The sequence below is a fragment of the Balaenoptera physalus genome (genome assembly GCF_965194825.1).
Source record: "Balaenoptera physalus genome assembly, chromosome: 20".
Classification (NCBI taxonomy): domain Eukaryota; kingdom Metazoa; phylum Chordata; class Mammalia; order Artiodactyla; family Balaenopteridae; genus Balaenoptera; species Balaenoptera physalus.
In genome coordinates this window covers 24868302-24891424 of record NC_138901.1, presented here as the reverse complement: position 1 = coordinate 24891424, position 23123 = coordinate 24868302, and the positions used below count along the sequence as shown (strand labels likewise).

At 40.1% G+C, this 23123-nt stretch overlaps 1 protein-coding gene across 4 annotated transcripts in view; it reads left to right on the top strand.

The window, feature by feature from the left end:
* Positions 1-23123, top strand: part of KAT7 (lysine acetyltransferase 7) — a 31522-nt gene that overhangs the window by 3922 nt on the left and 4477 nt on the right. Inside the window, exons 3-12 of one of the 4 annotated variants that reach the window (XM_082441729.1) lie at positions 1450-1626; positions 2819-3058; positions 8595-8677; positions 11646-11735; positions 13126-13224; positions 15798-15908; positions 17526-17717; positions 20141-20230; positions 20462-20602; positions 21700-21793. In XM_082441729.1, coding sequence (XP_082297855.1) covers positions 1450-1626; positions 2819-3058; positions 8595-8677; positions 11646-11735; positions 13126-13224; positions 15798-15908; positions 17526-17717; positions 20141-20230; positions 20462-20602; positions 21700-21793 — 1317 coding nt within the window. The remainder of the gene's footprint in view (positions 1-1449; positions 1627-2818; positions 3059-8594; positions 8678-11645; positions 11736-13125; positions 13225-15797; positions 15909-17525; positions 17718-20140; positions 20231-20461; positions 20603-21699; positions 21794-23123) is intronic. The other 3 variants (XM_082441730.1, XM_082441731.1, XM_082441732.1) reach the window with 3 other exon arrangements.

The following is a 23123-nucleotide window of genomic DNA, read 5'->3' as shown; positions in this document are numbered from 1 at the left end:
ATTTTTGAATCTAATGTTTGAGCTGAAGTATAGATGTTGTCTCTTGATTTCTCAACTTTTAAGTTTTTATCTTTTGACATAATGGGAATATTGATAAATGGCTACTATAATTCAGGTACTATGCTATGTACTGGAATACCATGATACAAAAATCATACTTCTGCCCTCAAGGAGCTCACAGTTTAGTTCGGGATGTAAACTGGTATGGTAATGCATTGTGGAACGGGCTCTGAGAGAAGTTTGCATAGAGTACTCTGGAAGCCCAGATATGGAAATCTTATGGGATCTAGTAGGAATTTACAAGTTGAAAGATGGGAAAGTGTTATTATAGGAAGAGGGTACAGTATATGCAAAGGAATGGGCATAAGTGTTCTTAGAAAGTATAATTGGTCATGCCCTGGACACCTGAAAGTTGTAAATATTCAAAATAGCTAGGAATTACATGAGCTCTGGGTCTCTTTCTAGTTATACTTTATGACCACTGAGTCGCACAACTCCATGGGGCACTGTTCACAGTGTGGTCCATGTAAGATGACCCTCTCTAAAGCAAAATGTAGACTATCAATACATTGTGAATGGAGCCCCCTGGAGGTATGCAAACTGAAAACCTAGGTATGTGCTAACTTTTACACAAGAGTTTGAGAATTTCAGTTTTCTTCTTTGAAGAATCTGTGAGATATACATTTTAGGATTTTTTGTTGATTAAAATATGCTTTAATTTTAGCTCTGAATTTCTTTTATTCCTTTTTTGAGTGTCATCAGAGTGGAGATGAGAAAAGGCTACTGGGTGCTTCAGAATAGATTTCTCTATCCAAAAGAATTTTAAAAGTTGTAGTCTTGCCTTGCCCTTTATGAGTCTAATATTATTTTGCTTCAGGGTATCAGATAGGGTAATCAGGAAGAAAAAAGAGATCCTTAAGGAAAGGAAATATTCGTATATTGATATACCTTTAGTAGTAGAGCATCTGTTTTCTGGTGGGTTAGAGTAAGGGAAGAAAGAGAGGACGTAGCTAATATTTATAAAGCACTAGATTTAGCTACCTAGGGATCGTGTTAGGTGCCTTACATGAATTATTCCACTTATTCTCACACAAAATGTATGAGGAATATGCTACTAGTTTTCCCCCATTTTTTATAGACCAGGAAAGAGGCTTGGAGAGATTAACTTGCCCAAGATGCCACAGCTAGTTAGTATGATGAAGTGGAATTGAATCACGTTCAGTCTTGATTCCAGAGCCTAAACTATTAATTCCTTGCTGTATTGCATCTCTATACCTGATCTATTTTGCTTATATTTAGTTCAATAAAATGGATATTTTGAGGATTTGTTGGATTTTTTGAAAGATGAAGAGGAGGGCCTACGTGCTAATAAGTCATACCGCTGGGAAATAAAACAGATTTCCTTCTTTTTTCTTTAATTGTTTTATTGTTTTTAAAAATCGGGATCAGATTCCAGTCCTGTTCGAAATTTGCAGTCTTTTGGCACTGAGGAGCCTGCTTATTCTACCAGGAGAGTGACGCGTAGTCAGCAGCAGCCTACCCCAGTGACTCCGAAAAAATACCCTCTTCGGCAGACTCGTTCATCTGGCTCAGAAACTGAGCAAGTGGTTGACTTTTCAGATAGAGGTGAGTGGGTGTGGTATGATTTGGACCCATTACAGAGAGGGTCTAGTCAGTTTCCTCTTAAGGGAGGCTTGGAGCCACTGCAGGTAGATAGATGCCCAATACAAAATTCAGCTAGGAGAATGCTGTTTGTCTGATTCCTTTTTTGTGTCTTGCTGAGGTCAAGTTTGGTACTCTAGTACTCTTGAGGTCCAGAGTAGCTGGAGTATATTTGATTGGACCTGCAGTAGGCAAAAGGGACTGGGTACCTCTTACCCACAGATGAAGAAGGCTTAAAGCAGATTTTCTTATAGCCATGCTATAAATAAATCTCTGAATTTCTGAAGAGGAATGACCCATCAGTAATGGGGAATGGTAAGGTATTGAGGTTGTGATTCAGTAGCCCAAAACAGAGCCCTTAGACCAAAGGCTTTAGGCTTTTAGCCTGCCAACACCCCACGGCATGTGTAACTTCCCCAACCAGGGATGGAACCACCGGCCCCTGCAGTGGAAGCACAGAGTCTTAACCACTAGACCACCAGGGAAGTCTGGTCAACAAAAAAGTTTTGTTGCCAGTATTTGAAAAAACAAAAGAGTTCATGTAAAAACCTGAGTTATTAGTTTCTTTTAAAAAATGGAAAGCTCTGGGAACATTAGGTGGCCATTCACCACAGTAATAATTGGCTGGAACTGAGTAGTAGTTGTCCCCTTGAGAGGGACAATCAGCTCTCAGTTTGGCCTTGCTCAGCCTCGGTAGGCATTTGGTTTGCAACCCCTGATTTAGAGTTAGTCAGGTCCATTCACACTCTCACACCAAGTCTGTTCAGTGTCATCCAGAACTATTTTCATTTACCTTCCATCCTGTGTATCTCCTGGAAGGAGAGTGGGGTGGTAATGTTTTTTAAAGATTTATTCCCATCCAGTTTTGATTACCCATGATTTGGGGCTTGGGAGAAACACAGATAAGTAAAATGCATTAGGTAAACTCCAAATGGAATTTTAGTCAGGATTTAAAGTTGCAAAAGAGGAATGATTAGTTATTAGTTATTAGTTTCTCTTCATTTTCTATTCAGTTTTATGGCAGATAAGTGTCTAGAAGTTACTGGTTAAATCGTAGAAAGAGGATCTTGGAAAGCCCATAAGCTCTTCTGAATATAATAACCCTTTAAATAAAATAAACCCCATTCATGAGTTCTACCAATTGCTTTTACTTTAGAAACTAAAAATACAGCTGATCATGATGAGTCTCCACCTCGAACGCCAACTGGAAACGCCCCTTCTTCTGAGTCTGATATAGACATCTCCAGCCCCAACGTTTCTCACGATGAGAGCATTGCCAAGGACATGTCCTTGAAGGACTCGGGCAGTGATCTCTCTCATCGCCCCAAGCGCCGCCGCTTCCATGAAAGCTACAATTTCAATATGAAGTGTCCTACACCAGGCTGTAACTCCCTAGGTAAGTGTGCCCAAGCCTCATGACACCCTGTGTTATGTGGTTCTCTCTCCCTCTGGAATTAGGATCACCCAGAAATGTTTAGTGTTCCATTGCGACTTAGCTTCTTAGGCTCTTCAGTGATCATGCCTCAGAATAACTCTGAATTGCCCGCTTGAATAAAAGCATCTCTGGGACTTCCCTAGGGGCGCAGTGGTTAAGAATCCGCCCGCCATTGCAGGGGACACAGGTTGCAGCCCTGGTCCGGGAAGATCCCACATGCCGCGGAGCACCTAAGCCCGTGCGCCACAACTACTGAGCCTGCGCTCTAGAGCCTGCGAGCCGCAACTGCCGAAGCCTGCGTGCATAGAGCCCGTGCTCTGCAACAAGAGAAGCCATCGCAATGAGAAGCCCGCGCACCACAACGAAGAGTAGCCCCCACTCTCTGCATCTAGAGAAAGCCCGCGCGAAGCAATGAAGACCCAACGCAGCCAAAAACAAAAAAGCATCTCTGCTTCTTGGACTCTTATCCATAGTAACAGATTTGGTTACAAGGAAATTAACTGTGATGGGCCATTCAGTTTATTGAGAGCTTTTCCAAGAGAAAAATACTCTCATTTTTCCAGCGAAAACAAAACAGAAAACCAGTTATCTCTAAATATCTCATTGTGCGGTGCATAGTTCAAGCTTACTGAGGACTAATAGACTGTAAGTTAGTGGTGAATAATGGTTGTGTGGCTATAGCTATTAAGGAAATGAGAGAAACAGATTTTTTTTGGTCAAGAGGCTCTGAAGGTAAGGAGTACAGATGAGACCCTGGCCTTTTGTGACTTCTGTAGTTTTAGGTCTTGTGGCTTTGTGTGCTTTAGTAAGTATAAACTAGATAAGCATTTCTTCACAGATAGATGAATATTTCATTGTTTTCTTATGACTTATTTTTCCCCCTTACTGAGGGATTCTAGTAATGGTTTAAAAACCTTATTTGTGCTCCTTAAGTGAGATTAGGTGCAAATGTTGGGCTAAGCTTTTGTCTAGAGTTGAAAGGTGCTGATTGGAAGATAAGGGGCCTCTCTTTCTATCTACAGATTTAGCTTTGGGGGACTTCCCTGGTGGCGCAGTGGTTAAGAATCCGCCTGCCAATTCAGGGGACACGGGTTTGAGCCCTGGTCCGGGAAGATCCCACATGCCGCAGAGCACCTAAGCCTGTGCTCCACAAATACTGAGCCTGCACTCTAGAGCCCGCGAGCCACAACTGCAGAGCCCATGTGCCACAACTACTGAAGCCCGCATGCCTACAGCCTGTGCTCCGCAGCAAGAGAAGCCGCCACAATGAGAAGCACACAGACCGCAACGAAGACCCAACACAGCCAAAAATAAATAAATTAAAAAAAAAAAATTTAGCCTTTGAATGTGGCCACCAGGTTTAGAAAAAAAGTAGAACGGAGTAAGTTGCTGCTTTGCAGACCACCAGTACATTTTCCCTAGTATTTTATTTATTTGGATCCTTTCCTGTTCTTAGCAGCAGTTTCTTAGGTAATTTCAAGCCATCAAAATGCATAAATAAAGCAAAAGTTCCCGTGAACACTATACCAGTTGTTACTCAAGGTAGTTGTTTCAGGCCTAAATCAATTTCCTTGAGATAAATAATGAAAAACTAAGAATAGACAGTATATAAACACTAGTACAAGATATAGCTAATGTGCTTTCAGACGGTAAGAGGGTCTCGTTGCCACACAGCAGAAGAAGGAGTTTTCCTCAGCTCTGCTTGTTGCTATCCACGCATCCTTAGATTGTTACTTTTATTTTATGAACTATGTGTAATCAGTCATTCAATACTGATTGACTGTTTTAAATTCTGTGGGTGGAGTTGTGAACATGTCAAATTCCCTACACTCATGTAGCTTATAGTCTAACTGGGGAAGGCAAAACAGATGTGCAATACATCAACTGGAGATGTGTGCTGTGAAGGGTAGGATACCGCACATACACACAAGCGTGTGTGAGTTGGGAAAGCCACTCTGATACGCTGATATTTGAGCAGAAACCTGAGATAAGTGAGAGAGTGAACCTTTTGAGTATCTGGGGGATAAGCATTATGGGTAGAGGGAACAGCAAGTGCACAGGGTCTGGGGCAGGAGAATGCTTAACCACTTTGAGGAGTATTTTTTTTTGGTGGGGTGGGGGGTGCTGCGCTGTGCAGCATGCAGGGTCTTAGTTTCCTGACCAGGGATCAACCCGTGCCCTCTGCACTGGGAGCACGGAGTCTTAACCACTGGACCGCCAGGGACGTCCCTTTGAGGAATACTTTAGGGGCCAATATGCCTGGAGCAGATAGACCAGAATGGGGAGGAGGAGACAGACCAGAATGAGGTTAGAGTGGGGGACTGATTCTGTGTTATTTATGCCCTGGACTCAGCACCCTTAATGTGGTAGACCAGAGGGTAAATATAAATCTGTTGCATCACAGGAAAGGTTACTTTGACTTTTGGTTTTAATGTATTGGCAAAGTTTGAAAAGTATGAACCTGAGCTTCCAGAATTATTCTGGATCCTGTTCCACTCTTCATCTGAGGCAAAACAGTGTTGTTAACTTTTTTTTTTTTTTGGTAATTTTGATATGAAAGTAGGATGTGCTTTTGAAAAATTAAAACCCTACAGGAGGTCTTGAGTGCTAAGTAAAAGTTCTCCTTCACTCATATCCCCAGAACCATGCCCTAGATATAAAACTACTATTGGTAGTTTTTTATGAATGCTGATAAGTTTCTATACATGTAGCACACGTGTATATGTACATGTATTTCTTTTTTTGTTATTTATAAAAAGGAAAATATACAGTAGTTTGACATCTTAGGTATTTTACTTATTGGCACTCACAGGTCCATCTGTTTAAAGGATATAGAGAATTCCATTATGTTGAAAGTTCAGAAATTATTTAAATTGCCCTGTATTGATTGACATTTATATTGTTTCTCATATTTTAACTTTTTTTTCTTAAAGCTATTTTGAACAGTACTGTAATTGATAGCCTTGTATGTATGTATTTTGGTGTCTTTCTAGAAAATCTGTTGGATAAATTCATAGCAGTGGAATTGCTAGGTCAACAGAACAGCTACCATTTTTAAACTTTTAATATAGACATATTGGTTGTAGTTTACATATTATAAAATAAAACAAACTTGAGTAATTTATTCAGAAGTTATAGATGCGTAGTATCTAAAAAGCTTGCTATAGCAGTGATACTTTACATTTTGTACATAGTGTTTGATCAGTGAGGGTAGTTTTTTGTGTCTAAGATAAATGTGTGGATCTCTAAGATAACGTTTTAAATAATATAGTCCTGGAGAAATGGCAGCCTGCATATCATATATTAACTCCCCTCTCCCCCAGTACTTGGACTGTTTTTACCCTTTATTTATTTATTTTTTGGTTGCGCTGCAAGGCTTGTGGGATCTTAGTTCTGCGACCAGAGATCAAACCCAGGCCCTTGGCAGTGAGAGCATGGAGCCCTGACCACTGGGCCACCAGGGATTCCCTGTTTTTACCCTTTAAAGCTTACTCTGTAAATCTTGTATAATTTTTAAATCCCTTTTAAATGTCTCCTTTACCCCAAGAAAGATAAAGGTTTTTGTAGATTTGCAATTTAGCTTAGCTAATTTATCTTTTTATCTAATTAGCCTTGGCTCACCATCCCTCTCAATCTTAGGTGTTTGATAAACCTTTTGATTGAAGGGACATATAAAAATGAAATAATCAGTTCTCTGTGTATTTTCACAAACCACATGAGAAATAGAAAAATGAAGAGATACCCCTTTAGATAAAATGAGCTTTCTGTATTGTTTTTCCTAATATCTTCATCTTCCCTTCTTAAGAGGGCCTTGTGCAAACTGCCTGTTTAAAAGTTTGATTATGTATTTTATAAATAAATGAATGAATGAATAATATAAAAGTTTGATTATAGAAGAAGGCTAAATCTTTAAACAAAACCAGCCACCCCTCCAAAAGAATGAATATATTTAATCTGGTCCAAAATTATCAAGGTATGTTTCCTTATATGATAGAAAAGGCCACTTCCTTCTCCATTTTTCATAAGTTTCTTTTGATTTTTGAAAGAAGTTCAGGGGCTTCCCTGGTGGCGCAGTGGTTGAGAATCCGCCTGCCATTGCAGGGGACACGGGTTCGAGCCCTGGTCCAGGAAGATCCCACATGCCGTGGAGCAACTAAGCCCGTGCGCCACATCTACTGAGCCTGTGCTCTAGAGCCCGCAAGTCACAACTACTGAGCCTGTGTGCTGCAACTGTTGAAGCCCGCACACCTAGAGCCTGTGCTCCACAACAAGAGAAGCCCCCCGCAATGAGAAGCCCGTGCACCGCAACGAAGAGTAGCCCCCACTTGCCACAACTAGAGAAAGCCCGTGTGCAGCAATGAAGACCCAACGCAGCCAAAAATAAATAAATAAATAAATTTATTTTTAAAAAAGGACTTCCCTGACGGCACAGTGGTTAAGAATCCACCTGCCAATGCAGGGGACACAGGTTCGAGCCCTGGTCCGGGAGTATCCCACATGCCGCGGAGCATCTAAGCCCGTGTGCCACAACTACTGAGCCTGCGCTCTAGAGCCTGAGAGCCACAGCTACTGAGCTCACATGCCACAACTACTGAAGCCCGCGTGCCTAGAGCCCATTTTCCACAGAAGAGAAGCCACCGCAATGAGAAGCCCGTGCACTGCGATGAAGAGCAGCTCCTGCTCGCTGCAAGTAGAGAAAGCCCGCGCACAGCAACGAAGACCCAACACAGCCAAAAAAAAAGTTCAATTCAGATTGGATAACATTGCATAACAGAAAGGAAAGTACTTACTTTACATATGACTTGATCAATTTAGCATAGGAAAGTTAAATTCCACCAAAAGAAAATATTCTTGCTTGTAACTTTGTGCCTTTTATTTATTTATTTAAATTTGTTTATTTTATTTATTTTTGGCTGCATTGGGTCTTCGTTGCTGCGCACGGGCTTTCTCTAGTTGCGGTGGGCAGGGGCTACTCTTCGTTGTGGTATGCGAGCTTCTCATTGCAGTGGCTTCTCATTGCGGAGCACAGGCTCTAGGTGCGCGGGCTTCAGTAGTTGTGGCACACGGGCTCAGTTGCTCTGCGGCATGTGGGATCTTCCCGGACCAGGGCTCAAACCCGCGTCCTCTGCATTGGCAGGCGGATTCTTAACCACTGCGCCACCAGGGAAGCCCAACTTTGTGCCTTTTAAATAAGTTTATGGGCTTAATGACATTTTGGAATTTGAGAAATAATTATCAGAAAAGAAGGAACTATAATTTATACTGAATATATGCAAATGTGTTCAAAGATGCTAGGTCCAACCTGTGGAAGAAAAGAATTTATTGTGGGTGCAAGTTATGTCCCTAACGGTACTTACCTTTGATGGATTTAATCTGTAATCAGACATATATGTGATAAAATGATACCGTAAAAAAAGGTAGAGGAAGGTAGAGAAAAATATGACTTTACAAGCTTAAATCTTTCATCTTGAGATTAAGTTTTTTCCTCCTTTAACAGGACACCTTACAGGAAAACACGAGAGACATTTCTCTATATCAGGATGCCCTCTTTATCATAACCTCTCAGCTGATGAATGCAAGGTAATTGTATTGTCATTTATTCAACATATACTTATTGAGTGCTTACCATTTGCCAGGCACTTTGCTAAACAGTAGGGATACAGTGTGAACAAAATGGGCAAGGTCCATGTTCTTACATTCTAGTGGAGGAAACATTATAAAAAACAACTGTGTTTTAAAAAAAAACAACGGACAAATGAATTATTCTACGTAATGAGTGTTTTGAGAGAAATTAACAATGAGATTATCTATGGAATATTTGGAACATCATCCTCTAAGTGCTTTGATATTTTCTGTTGAAAATTATCTTCAAAGATTGCTAGGGACCTTTTCCATAAGGAATAATTTGCATAAATATGTGATCTCAATATTTATGCATTAGTTTCCCTTCTTATAAATCTATGAGGACATTTTGCTTTTTAAAAGTTTTTCAAAATTCTTTTCCTCTTTCTTTGTCTGTTTCTGTGGAATACTTTTCGTTTTGTTACTCTCAATCACACCTACTCTTGGCTAATTCTTGTCTTACATTCTTGAAAAATATAGTTCTAAATAACCTTTGGGATTTGGAATAATGGATTTAGGAGTAGAGCCTAAGATCCTGTTTTGTATGTTTCTGTATGGGTTGTTGCTACCAAGGAGGAACCAAGAAACTACTTATGGGCAAGCAGGAGTTGAAAATGTTACTAATTAAATGCATTGCTCAGGTAGTATTTGGACAGGTTACCCAAGTTGGTTAGACCAAAGTATTAATTGTTGTTTTTGTGGTTGTTATTTTGCTAAGAAGGCCAGGATAACAGGTTTATTCCTGTTTGGGCCAGTTTCCTCCTGAGAAAAATGAGATTCCCCAGGTAACATTAATTCTCCCTGATACAGGAATGTGTTCTCTTATTTACAAGTAGACCACAGGAGGGAAAGTTTCGTTCTGTGTTGTGTTTAGTCTTTCAGCAAAGTAGCATACTTTCAACGCTTACGTGGATTTTGAGGTTGTGGATACTTACTCTTATCTTCCTTCATCCCAAATCTCTCACATAAGCAAGGCCGTTTCTTCTGCTCTCTGTAGAAGTGGTAGGTCTTCCCATTATCTTCCCATCAGTGTGAGACCAGAGCAAAACAGGAGCAGCTCTTCCAACATCTGCATCAGAAGCTGACAAGGCATTAGATGCTTCTTTCTCTGAAAATAACTGTGATCTCTGGTTTTTGAGACTTGTCCGTTACCACTTGTCTTTAAATATAACGATCTGATACTATGGATGGTTTTACATAAAAGTCTTCTTAAGGTATAACTTTTTAAATTGTTGGCTAATAGCAGTATGAACATGTTGCCTTAAGCAATTTATTTTTTAAAAAAGAAAAAGAAAATTTTCAGTGTGGGGAAGAAAATTCTGAAAAAAGGAACGCATTTCTTCAACTTTCCTCTTTTGTGCTCTTTTTTACAAGGGGAATCAGGCTCAGCATAATCCGTCTTTACTACTGGACCATGTGCTTGTGAGGATCAGGAGAATTTCTGAAAGATACATGTTTTTATTACATTTAGAATCCCAAATGGAAAGATTAGGCTAATTCCTCACATTTACTAAAAACCCCAGAGTTTTTAAAGTACTTGCATGTACAGAATTACTCTGAGTTTTCCAGTAAATGATTGCAATCAGTGATATTACCATTTTTATTCAGTCAAAAGACTGAATTCAATGAGTTTACATTTTCATGGAGGAAGGCAAAATCAACATATAAAATTAGTAAGCAATTAAGAATTTCGTGTAGTGGTAATGTTCTGAGAAATGAAACGGGAAACAGAGAGTGACTGTTTTGGGGGTGACAGGGTATGGCACTGCTTTTGCTTGGGCTGTGGAGAAAGACATTTTATCTGAGTCATGGGTGACGGCAAAGAGGCAGTTAGTTGTGTCTAGGTCCTGAGTAGAAGGATGGGCAAACACAAAGGCCGTGAGACAGGGATAAATGGTTGCATTTGAAGGGTGGAAAGTAGGCCAGTGTGGCTGGAACGTGATGGGAGATGAAGAAGCAGGATCCATATCATGAAGGACCTGTAGGCCTTGGCGAAAGGAGTATGCTTTTGTTCTGACGGCCGTGGGAGGCATTCGGAGGGCTTTAACAGAGGCGTGGTGTAATATCATAAACACTGTTTAAAAATCACAGCTTGCTGGTATGTGGAGAGTGGACTGGAGGGGGCAGGAGTTGACACAGGGTAGACAGGCTGTGTCTGAGGCTTAGGCAGTAGATGGTGGCCTGGTCTAGTGTCATCGTCAGTGGAGATGGTCAGAATTGGTTGGACTCAGGATATGTTTTGGACGGGGGCAGCCTGATAGAGTTGCTGATGAATTCATTGTGAGGTGGGAGAGAAAGAGAACAATCAAGCGTGACGTTCAAGTTTTTGACCTGATCAGTTGTTGAGAAAGTGTTGCTATTTATTGCTACAGGGAAGATTTGGGGTGGAGCAGATCTGTGGGAGGGTGTCAGTCACTCTGTTTCGACCGTGCTGAGTTTTAGTGTTGATGTGGAATGGGGAGTTGGATATGAGTCCTCGCTGCCCAGAAGATGAATCTGAGACCTGGAGAGCTAATGTGATTTGTCTAAGGTCATAACTACAGAGTTAAGTTTCTCTGTAGACTTGATCCCAAGTATCTAACCTTTTCTTTGTACTTCTTTACTCTGTTCTTGCACTTCCTCACACATACTGTTGCACAATGGAAAGAGTACAGAGGCTCAGAGTCATCAGACTTACTTAAAATCTTAGCTTTACCACCACCTAGCTGTAATTATTTCACTTCTCTGATTCTCGGATAATGGCTGAGAAAACAGAATGTGAAGCTTGCCTTATCTATTTCTTATAGAGATTGTGATAATAAATGCGAAGACCCTTTGAAAGTAAAAGTACAGTGTAAATTCAAGGGATTACTGTTGTATTCTTGCACTTTTAAGTAAACATAGTCTTAGAGGCAGGTGGATTGATTGACGTTGTTGATGGTTGCAGGTGAGAGCACAGAGCCGGGATAAGCAGATAGAAGAAAGGATGCTGTCCCACAGGCAAGATGACAACAACAGGCATGCAACCAGGCACCAGGTACGGGCCTTGTTAAAGCTCTGGCCATTTACAGTTTGAGAGCCAAGTCTTGGATCTCCTCTGCCCTGTAATGGTCTTTAGGTATATCCATGCCTCGTTTTCTATGCTGTGTCTGGATAACGGGTCTTCGGTCATAAACTTAGAATCGTACTTTTTCCAAATAGTGAATTTTCAAGAAAAAAACTTCTACCTCATGAAAGAAGGAATCATGCTACCTAGAATAATAATAATATTAGTAATAATAGGTAATCTTGATTATTTGAAAGATTATACTTGCTGCTCTATTTCCTTATTTGCATCCACTTTCTAACCCATTATAATTTACTTTCAGGCCCCTCTGCTCTGGTGGTATGTTTCCAATGTCACCAGTGACTTCCTTAGCATTTGACGCTTGTTGTTTATGTCAGTTTTCTTCTACTTCTCTTTTCTGTTGGATTCCAAGATGGTGCTTCGCTCTAATCTTTCTGCCTCTGAACATTCATGCCCATTGATTAAATTTAATTCCTTGTTCCCCGCTGAATGCCTTTGGTCTTTCTCTTGCTGTTTTTCTCCCTAGAACTCTATACTTATACCAAGAAGAGATTGTGTTGCTCCTTCAAGGCCTTGTGCAACTCTTAGCTGTTGTAGGAATTCTTCCCAAATCTTCTACCATTAATGAATTTCTTCCGCATGTATTCCTATTTGCAGTATTCTCAGATTGTTAGTTTAGCCTTTGGCACATATTATATACCCATAGCTCATCATATGGATGTCTGTTTCTGTGGTTAGATTATAAGTGGATAGCAGAGGAGACATGGTGATTAGGGAGAAGTTTGACTTTGGAGCCAAACAGATCTGGATTTGAATACGGCGATTGTGTTACTCTAGCTGTGTGGTCTTGGGCAGGTCAGCTAACCTCCCTAAACTTTATTTCCTTGAATAATACCTACCTGGCAGTGTAGTCAGCTAAATTATGCATGTAAAGTACCTGTTCCCAGTGCTTGGCAGGTGAAAGCACTCTACACTTGTCTTCATTGTCTATCTTGGATTCTAAATCAGTTTTTAAATTTTTATTCATTTTCGTATCAGTACTTGGAAAACTGTAAGCATTCAATAAATGCCTATTGAATTGAAATGATCTTTTATTCCTGTTGCTTCCATCCTTAGTTTATATTCTGTTTGGATTAATATTAAAATATTATACATTTCCTGAGCTCGTATTAACTGACAGGGTAGTGTTCTAGGTGATGAGGGAACCCCATTTGGAGTTTTAAAATTACCGCAGTATTCACAGGGTGCCCGTAACGCATCTGGCGTCCCCCACCCCGTCTTTGGTGTATGTTACTTTCATTTAGAAACTTAATTACATAATGAGTTTTCTAGCTAACCTCAATTTTCTCCTTCTTTTTAGGCACCAACAGAGAGGCAGTTGCGATATAAGGAAAAGGTTGCTGAACTTAGGAAGAAAAGAAATTCTGGGCTGAGCAAAGAACAGAAAGAGAAATATATGGTGAGAAAAAGTTAAATATTTAATTACCATGAACTCTTGCTATCACATTTGATTCCTTTTGGTTACTGAGATTCTGCTTTTCACATTTGCCATTCGGTGTGCTCTGTAAGTAACAGGACTCTTCGCTGGCAGTTAGAATTCACTATATATACTTCCCCAATACGAGTGGAACTGGGAGTCCTCGAAAAACAAAATACTGTTAGAATTTAGATGAAAAAAAATTGAATCCTTTTAGTTTGTAAACCTCACTTTAGGTTTAAAGGGTTAAATTTACCCGCTCGAACAAATTTCATGATGTTGGAGATGTCTGTGTAAGGAAGAATATTCAAGCTAAGCAGTAGTGCATTTCCTTTAATGGAAGAATAGAATACCTACATGATAAAAGGTATTAATTGGGTGATACATTGTATAATAGGTCTTTTTGTAGTATTTTAATTTATTTTTCTAGTTTTAAAAGTAGTGCACGTTTGTAATAAAAAATATAGAACAATTAAGGAAAGTATTCAGAAATAAACACTAATCCTATTACGTAAAAATAACCACAGCTAGCATTTTGGGATATAACTTTCTAGCTTTTTACAATGCCTTATTTACATAGTTTGGATATTACTATAAGTACAGCTTTTAATTCTGTGTTTTCATTTACCTATCTTAAGCTGATTTCCCCATTTTATTAAAAATTCTTCCAAAAATTTTTTGCACAAAATATTAATTTTTAAGTAAAGATTTATTATAAATATCTTCATAGCGTTTACTTTGAAAATACCAACTATAGGAAGGAAAAATTAAAAAAAAAAATCACCCTCCCAGATATAAACCACTGTTAACGTTTTGGCATCTTCTTCTGATGTGTATTTTTATTTTTCCATGGAGTTGGACTCTTTGTTTCTTTAGTCATTAGAATAGATTATTAAAAGTATAGTTTGTGAATACTTAGCATGACTTCATTAAGACAGAAATATGCCCAACTATGTATTTGCTTTTGTGGTAGTCATCACTGTCTTAAAAATGATACCCTTACGAGTAAATGGAGATGGTCCAGTTTGAGATGTGTGGAGGCTGTGGGGTGAGTTTGTAGCTAGACACCTGCTCCAGACTGTGCTGGGTTTGTAGAGAGAGGGAAGGCTCTAGAAGTGGGCTGTTGGGGGGAAGTTGTATGCTTCCCCTCTGTCTTGTTCAGTTTTTTTATCTACAAGTTGGGTAGAGGTGTAATAATACGATAATACCATTTATTGAGTGCTTATGTGCTAGGTAGGCACTGTGGTTATGTTGCTCCCATAATCTTTGTTACAAAGATGGATGGTATTTCACCTGTTTTATAGATGGGAAACTGAGATTTAGAGAGGTAATTTTCCCAGAATCATACAGGTAGAGAGAGTGTCTGAAGTAAAAGCTGAAATTTACCTTACATTTGCTTTCCACTAGTTTGGGCTAGGTAATTTAGACTGAACCTTCCTGGTAAAAATGCTGGATAGGATTTTTTAAAGCTTTTTAAAAAAAATTCATGAAACTAGAAGAAATAACTTATACTTAAAACCCAAGTATTAGATAACAGCCCAAATTTAAAAAGATATCCATCAGATGGGGCCAGATTAAGCGGAAGAAATTTTAATAGGGGTAAAGATGCTGGTGGGTGGTTTCTTCATATGATAATATATGAACGAAGTCTGCTGAGTTCTTCCTGGGATGAGCCATCTGCTCCTCTAAACAACCATTATCTTCTATTCTCTGGGTAGGAGGTGGAGTCTAGGACAGAGTGGGAAGGGCTAGAATCAAAGGTTAAAAGCCAAGTTTCCCGTGTGGAATTTCTTGTGAAAGGATATTTGTGTAGTGACTGCCATGGTAAGATTTGTTACTTATTTAAAACTGGATTATTTCTATGATTCTAATTTTCTCTGTCTGTTCTGTCCCTTGTTCTTGCTTAATATTGAGTAAAACATTTCTCAGAGGCCAGCCTTTTTTCCAGTGCACTTGGGCTGGAGTTCTAAAGTGGGAGCATTACGGTACCTTTGGTGGATCGTGTAGTGGTGGGTGCTGCAGCAGTTCAAGTGAAAGAGTTTACAAAAGACTGCTTAGTCCAACTGCCCCTTCCTACCTGCAGATTTTATTCAGTCTAAAATCTTAGACTCGAAGGCTTAGAGATTCTAGTTTTTATTTGGTTTTGTTTTTAAATGGGGAGTATCCACCAAGGTTCCTTCCAGATCTCAGGATTCTAGGAATTGGTAGTGCCTTTGGGTTTGTTATATTTTATTTCTTTGTATTGTCACGCACATTTTCAGAGAAAGAAATGGAAGCATAGAGTTCCAAAGAATGAAACTCACTTTTGGAGAGATTATAAGAGCATTTCCTTTCCAGGTTCACTAGGGTGGGTAGTGGGTGTCTTCTGGAATTAACCTGTCTGATAAATAGTTTATTTTCTACTCAATCCCTAGTGCCTAGTATAATGCCTAGCAAATAGTGGGCACTAAATAAATAGCTTACGGTTGTTCTTGGCCCTCTGGTTGGCATCCATTGAAATGCAATAGATTAAGTTCTTAGAAGCAGAGAGTATCACGCTCTGGTTATTTTCCTAGGAACACAGGCAGACCTATGGGAACACTCGGGAACCTCTTTTGGAAAACCTGACTAGCGAGTATGACTTGGATCTTTTCCGAAGAGCACAAGCCCGGGCTTCAGAGGATCTGGTGAGTAGTAAAACCTCCAAGCTGAGGACCACTTGGGAGGGGCACTTGGAACTGCCAAGAAAAATGATGAGCAGTCAGTTTGATGGGGATTAAATATACCTTGCTGGTTGACTCTTTCCCCTTCCCCCAGCCATCCTTATTTGAGAATTTCTTCCTTCCCATTCATATTTAAAATTAATTACCCCTCCTCCCTTCCCTTGTCCCTTAAAGTTTTTCCTCCCCACCTCAACTCCTGGAAGGACCTGTTTGGTGGAGGTGGTTAGCTGGGTAAAACAACAGGTATCCCTTTGTGTGAGGTGGGTAATTTGCAATTCCGAGAACCTGTAGACTGGGAGATAACCCCTCTCTGTTGTCCTCTTAACCGAAACAGAAACTCCCCTTTGCAGGGTTGCCTCAGCCCTTCATTACAGCTATAAAAGAATAAAAAGAATGGTGAAAAGGAATAATGGACACAGTTGTTGTCAGATATTTTAGAATTATTCTTTGACACAGCCTAGTTTCATGTATTAAGATGGTTTCCTCTTCTGATTTTTATTTATAGTTACCATTTAGTTTTGATTCCCTAGGCAGAATTTTCAACAATTTTGCTTTAAGAAAATTGTGATTGAGGGGTCTTCCCTGGTGGTCTAGTGGTTAAGACTCAGTGCTTCCACTGCAGGGGGCATGGGTTTGATCCCTAATCTGGGAACTAAGATTCCTCATGATGCACGGTGCGGCCAAAAAAAAGAAAATTGTGATTGAGTTTACCTCGGATTTAATGAATTAAATGTCTTCAAGGAAATTTAGCTTGTAAAGTGAATTTCATCTTCCTCTTTAAAAATATTATATTGAATACTTTATTTAAAAATTCTCGAATAGACTTGTTGGAAGTTATGTGGGAGGCAGGGTTTGATAGCTGCCCTTGGCTAGGCTGGGTTGCTGCTGCTGGTTTTCTCTATCCTACCCTGGAACAGAGCATTTCCTAGGCCAGCTTTTCACAACTCTTTACCTGGTTATTCAGAATTATTTCTGTAGCCAACTCATAGCCGCTGAGTGGGGACAGGCATCCAAAAAGATCTTCTACTTTCTAGCTTTAGATTCCAGAATTAAAGCATCATCCCTCTTTCAAAAATATTTTTTAAAGGACCTAAGTTGAGAAGATGGCTGCCATGGGTGTATGTCATGCAGATCCTCGCAGCTTTATAAAAGCTGCAGATATGTAAAGCACATTCTAGAGAATCTTTTGTTTAGTTTTAGAATGTTTCGTAAAGGTGTAGGGAGTATTTGTGATAGATTGCCTTTTATAATTCAGTTTGGTTCTGGCTGGTAAAAATAAAACTTTACCGAGGACTTGTTCTGATGTTCAGGAGATGAGGCCCAAAGTGTGGTAGGGAGCAGAGAAAAGCCACTATTGAGATCTGTGCTCTGGGCAGTGCAGATAGTACATTTTCTATAAGCTTCGTGGTTCTGGTTATCTGTGCTCCTGTAGTTCTCTTCAGTGCAAGTTTCTCATGAGATAGAAGCCAAATGTGATATTTTTTTTTTCTCATAACCTAGCATGGTGGCGTGCACACAGCTTAAAACTACAGAAATGATCAATTCTAATCCTCCTTGGACTTAATTTCTTGTCTACAATAGGAGAAGTTAAGGCTGCAAGGCCAAATCACAGAGGGGAGCAACATGATTAAAACAATTGCTTTTGGTCGCTATGAGCTTGATACGTGGTACCATTCTCCCTATCCTGAGGAATATGCACGACTGGGACGTCTTTACATGTGTGAATTCTGTTTAAAATACATGAAGAGCCAAACAATACTCCGCCGACACATGGTAAGTTGTTTGGGGGTCCATGACCATGGTGGTGATAAGCTATGGGATCTCTAGATTTAGACATCTATCTAAGCACCTCTAAGTGGTCCACAGAAATGGGACGAAGGCACAGGAAATTGAAAGCCACATTTCAGAGTCGGGATATACAGCCTGTGGCAAGCCTGGGTGGCCCTTAACCACATCCTGTCATACTCATCTCCCTGTCTTTTTTCTTGCTGCCTGCTCTTGTCTGTTTCTCCCTTGGGATATGAATTACCTCTGCCCACAGCTTTTCTGTGTCTCAACTAGATGAAAATAAATGGACTTCATTAGATAGACCTTCATTAGACAGAACTGGGACGCGACTAACCTTTTGTATCCCTAGCAGCTAGCATGGGCAGTTAATGCCCCATAAATGTGTGTTAAATGAACACTTGCTTAAGAAAGACAAATTACGAAATTAACAGAGTGGGTCCTTAGGTCAGCCTCTCCCTTGAGTTGCTTAGTGTTTTCTGGTTTCTGAACGGTCTTATTCCTGTGAAAATGGAATAAACACTTGAATCTGATTTTATTGTTGACAAATGTGCTCACTAGGTATTTTGCAGTTTTAAGCCATTTTTCTTTCCCTAGTTATGGAATGAAAAGTCTTGTCTTAAAGGGAATTTCTGCCATGGAGCAGGGTTGGGGAAGGGTCAGAGGTGGAGATTAGTCTGTCAGGTGGGGAAACCTATCTTTTTGCTTATTTCCATAGTCACAATGTAATTGTGGCTCTTAGGCCTTTTAGGGTGTCTCTTTTCCCTTCCCCTTCCGTCTTTATTTCCCAGGATTTCCACATGCTGAGAATCTATAACCCAGACTTCCTATGATTTCTGTCATAACACTCTTCTCCCCAGTTTGGTGATAACCGCTTTTTTGTGTTCCCAACTCTGGAGTATGTAGTGGCCCAGAACTGCCACTGCTAATTAAGCCCTCTAGACTCCAGCCCACTAGACTGGGTGGGGAAGGATGTGGGGAGGGGGGAGGGGGAGGGAGGGCAGGTGGGTGATGAGTGAGGACTGGACTCCATGACTGAAGACCATGGAGATAACCTAATTTAGGGTTTGCTATGTGAAAGACTGGTATTTTTATTGATATGAACTGCTTACTATTTATGCCCTTTTTCTTTTTGTTTCTGTTTATTTAGTGGCACTAACCAAGGAAGTAGCTAAAAGGCAAGAAATAGTAGTAGGGGGAGAAAACAAAGGGCCTAGATAAATCTGAGGATCAAGTAAACATTCTGAATATTTGAGGTTCTCTACTGTATTATATGAGTTATAAAAATTGAATTTCAGGAAATAAAAACCTATTTTAATTCACACCTCTGAAGATTCCTATTGCTTTAGGCATAATCACAGAAATGGGCTTTCTTTGGCCATTTGGCCAACAGTTTGGCTTCTGTTTCTGAACAGATAATTGTTGTTAGTTTGCTTATTGTTGGGAAAAGCCAACATGAGTTAAGGTGTGGAGATAGGAACAAACTACAGGTGGAGCTTTCTTGAAACAAGACCAGTTACTGAATATGTGGCCTTACATGTGACAAATTGGGGCATGATTCTTGAGTTGACCAAGAGTCACAATAAAATTTAATAAAAAAATATTCCATATACATATGCCTTTTAAATGATATTTTTAAAAGTATTTTACATAAAACCTTTTAAAAATTCACCTATTTACAGCAGTGGCTTCCCGGCTGCATTAAATCTATTAGCAATTGAGGGTGAGGAAAGGAGTACCTTGTGCCCCCTTGTGGCCAGGTCAGTGTCCGTTGTCCTGTCTTCCTCCCCCCTCCGCTCCCCCTGCTTCCTGCTGCTCAACCTGGCTTCCTTGCCTTTTTTTTTTTTTTTTTTTTTTTTTAAGCCACAGAAGGACATGCTCCTATTTCATTATAGTATAACAAAGTGAACACTTGGAGAGGGGTGCATGGTTTTTATCACTGGGTCTGTTTTCTAATCTGAAAAAAAGAAGACCATAATGGTTTAGGTGGTAATGAGAAGTTTCTGATAAAGGTGAGAGTACCTTTACTTAGCAACTCTCAGCTGCTGGAAATAAGCTGCTTAAGAATTTCCTGTTGGCACAAGGCATTTTATAATAAGCTAGGGCATTTTTTTTTATTTATCTTGCTTTTACGTGGTAGATGATTTTAATCTCCTGGGTTGGAACAGTGCCAGAATATAATCCAGAAAACCTGTTCCAAACTGCTATAAAAATACCATAAATATATTGCAGTGACTTTAGAAGCCTTTATTTGTTTCACTAAAAAGAAAATCTGTTTTGCTGTATGTTCTCAAGTTTGTCCAACTGTCCATCTCAGCTAACTAAATTTGACCTGTGATTCCTTTTCCCTTTTGAGCAGCAGTCTTACTGGGAAGGTTTGTTTCTCTGATGTGAATTCCATTCTCTTGCAGGCTAAGTGTGTGTGGAAACACCCACCCGGAGATGAGATATATCGCAAAGGTTCAATCTCTGTGTTTGAAGTGGATGGCAAGAAAAACAAGGTAAAAAGTGCTGACATCAGAAAAAGGGGTGATAGTGTTGTACATTCACAGGTTTCAGAAATTTGTTTTATCTCCATTTCATCTTGTAAAGAAGATAGAACTCTTCTATTGGCCAAAATACACAATTTCTGCTTCATTAACAATAATGGTATGATCTTTAAATTTTAGGCCTTTATCTGATAAGTATAAGAATCACTGACCCACACATAAACGTTGTTTCTCTACTTCCAGATCTACTGCCAAAACCTGTGCCTGTTGGCCAAGCTTTTTCTGGACCACAAGACATTATATTATGATGTGGAGCCCTTCCTGTTCTATGTTATGACAGAAGCAGACAACACTGGTTGTCACCTGATTGGATATTTTTCCAAGGTCAGCAGGATCTGGAGATTAAGAAGCTGATGACCAGAGCAGGGTGATTGATGTTGGCATATGGTGACTCAGATCACTGACGGAAAGAGGCAGTTCCCTGGGCAATGATGACAGCCCTTCTCTTAAAGGGTGGCGGGGGGGTGGGTGGAAATACACGTATCAAAGATTATTCAATGAAAATGTGCAATTCTTTATTAAAAGCTTCTGATTTATTCATTTCTGGACTTGTGGATTGAAGCTGCCCATTAATTACTGGCCAGGGCCCTGCCTACTAACCCACAAGCCCACATCTTGTAGTCAAGCCAGCCAACTCTCCTGGCTTTGCTCTCCTCTGTGTTATTAGCTTAAAACCAGGAATACGTTCCTTTTGCCTGGTTTTCTAGCTGGGCTCCTTCAGTTGATAACGCCACTGTGCCTTTAAAGACTCAAGGCCAGATTTTGCTTATGACTTTTTAATATAACAACTTTATTGAAATATAATTCCCCTACCATACAATTCACTCATTTAAATTGTATGGTGTAGTGGTTTTTAGCATATTCACAGAGTTGTGCAACCACCTGGCAGTCACCACAATCAGTTTTTGTTACCCTAATAAGAAACCCCATACCCATAAGTAGTCACTCCTCATTTCCACTGATTCCCTCCCAGCCCCACTGTCTATAAGTTTGCCTGTTCTGGACATTTCACATAAATGGAATCGTGCAATATGTGATTTAATTGTGTTTTGACCCCTTTCCAGAATGGGGACTTACTGTTTGGATTCCCTCCCTTCTCCAGTAGGCAACAGTCTTTTGAAATACTGCTTTTAAAGAGGGCTGCTCTAGACTGACTCAGCGTTCTAAACCTTCTTGCCTTGCTCTGTGCCTGTAAGGAACCCATAGTCAGCCCCCTTAAGATGAGACTGGAAATCTTAGAGCTAGGGAAACCCTGGGATCATCATAAAGGGTGTGGATGTACCAGCTGTGAGCCTGACAGCCACTCCTCAGGACTAGTTAGCATATATTTTGCAAGCAACCTTGTTTTGTATCTGTGGGACTGCTGACACCTTTGGTTCCAGATTCTCATGACCCGCTCATCTGTTTGCTCTTGATTTTAGGAAAAGAATTCATTCCTCAACTACAATGTATCCTGTATCCTTACCATGCCTCAGTACATGAGACAGGGCTATGGCAAGATGCTCATTGATTTCAGTAAGTGAAACAGGAAAGTCATAAGTTCCACAAGCGGGGACCATGTGAATATTGTTGTTTGTCTTTTTGTCCTGTGATCTGTCTATACAATTCCTGGCACGTAGTGGAATTACACTGGTATTAAGTGAATGAGTAAGTGGAAGAAATCTGAACATTGTCAGTTGGCCTGATACACATTGAACACTCAAATGAATACAGGACCCTGAGTTGGTACCTATCGGTAGGAGATATAGAGGATAGTAAAGTAAGCTCTTTAGGATTACCCCAGTTTGAGACTTATGAACAGCACATACATGCATAAGGCTTCAAATTTGTTCTTGGGTGTTAGGAATTTTAGTTTTGTAAGCTTTTGTCTAGAGGCAGTCGTCTTATTAATCATGGATTCTGTATTTGGGAATTTGCCTACTCGTTAAAATTTATTCATAAGCCCAAAATCAACCAACATGCCCATGTCAGCCAAAAAAAAAAGTCACCATGCATTCCCAGATGAGGTTAAACAAGGTGCCTTGTTTCGGCTCTCTGTGTTTAAGCAAGTGTCCTTTTCATGGTCTATTAGTACCATGTCATTCATATTTTTGTGCCTTTTTTTTTAATCTTTATTTATGTGGCTGCACCAGGTCTTAGTTGTGTGGGATCTTCGTTGCCTCGTGCGAGATCTTCGTTGTGGTGTGCGGGACCTTTAGTTGCGGCATGCATGCGGGATCTAGTTCCCTGACCAGGAATCAAAACCTGGGCCCCCTGCATTGGGAGCGTGGAGTCTTAACCACTGGACCACCAGGGAAGTCCCCATATTTTTGTGCTTTCCGTTACTGATTTTCTTTTCCTTTTTTTTTTTTGGCCGCGCCGCACAGCTTGTGGGATCTTAGTTCCCTGATAAGGGATTGAACCTGGGCCCTTGGCAGTGAAAGCGTGGAGTCCCAACTACTGGACCGCCAGGGAATTCACTGTTGCTGATTTTAAATGGTCCCTAAGCGTAGTGCTGAAGTACTGTCTAGGAAGGCTGTGATGTGCCTTACAGAGAAAGTGTGTTTTATAGATAGGTTTTATTCAGGCGTACATTATTGTGCTGTTGGCTGTTAGTTCACTGTTAGTGAATCAACGATATGTATTAAATAGGTATTTTTAAACAAAAGCACATAAAACGAGGCTATGTATTGATTGGTTGACAAAAATGTGACCAGCAGCCCACAGGAACCTAACCCTGTATCTCCCCTAAGAGCAGTGGTTCAATATTTGCTAATTCAGTGTTCACTGTGACTTTGTAGAATATAACTACTGTAAATAATGAGATTCAGCCGTGCTTTATTCGATATTCACTGTAACATGACAT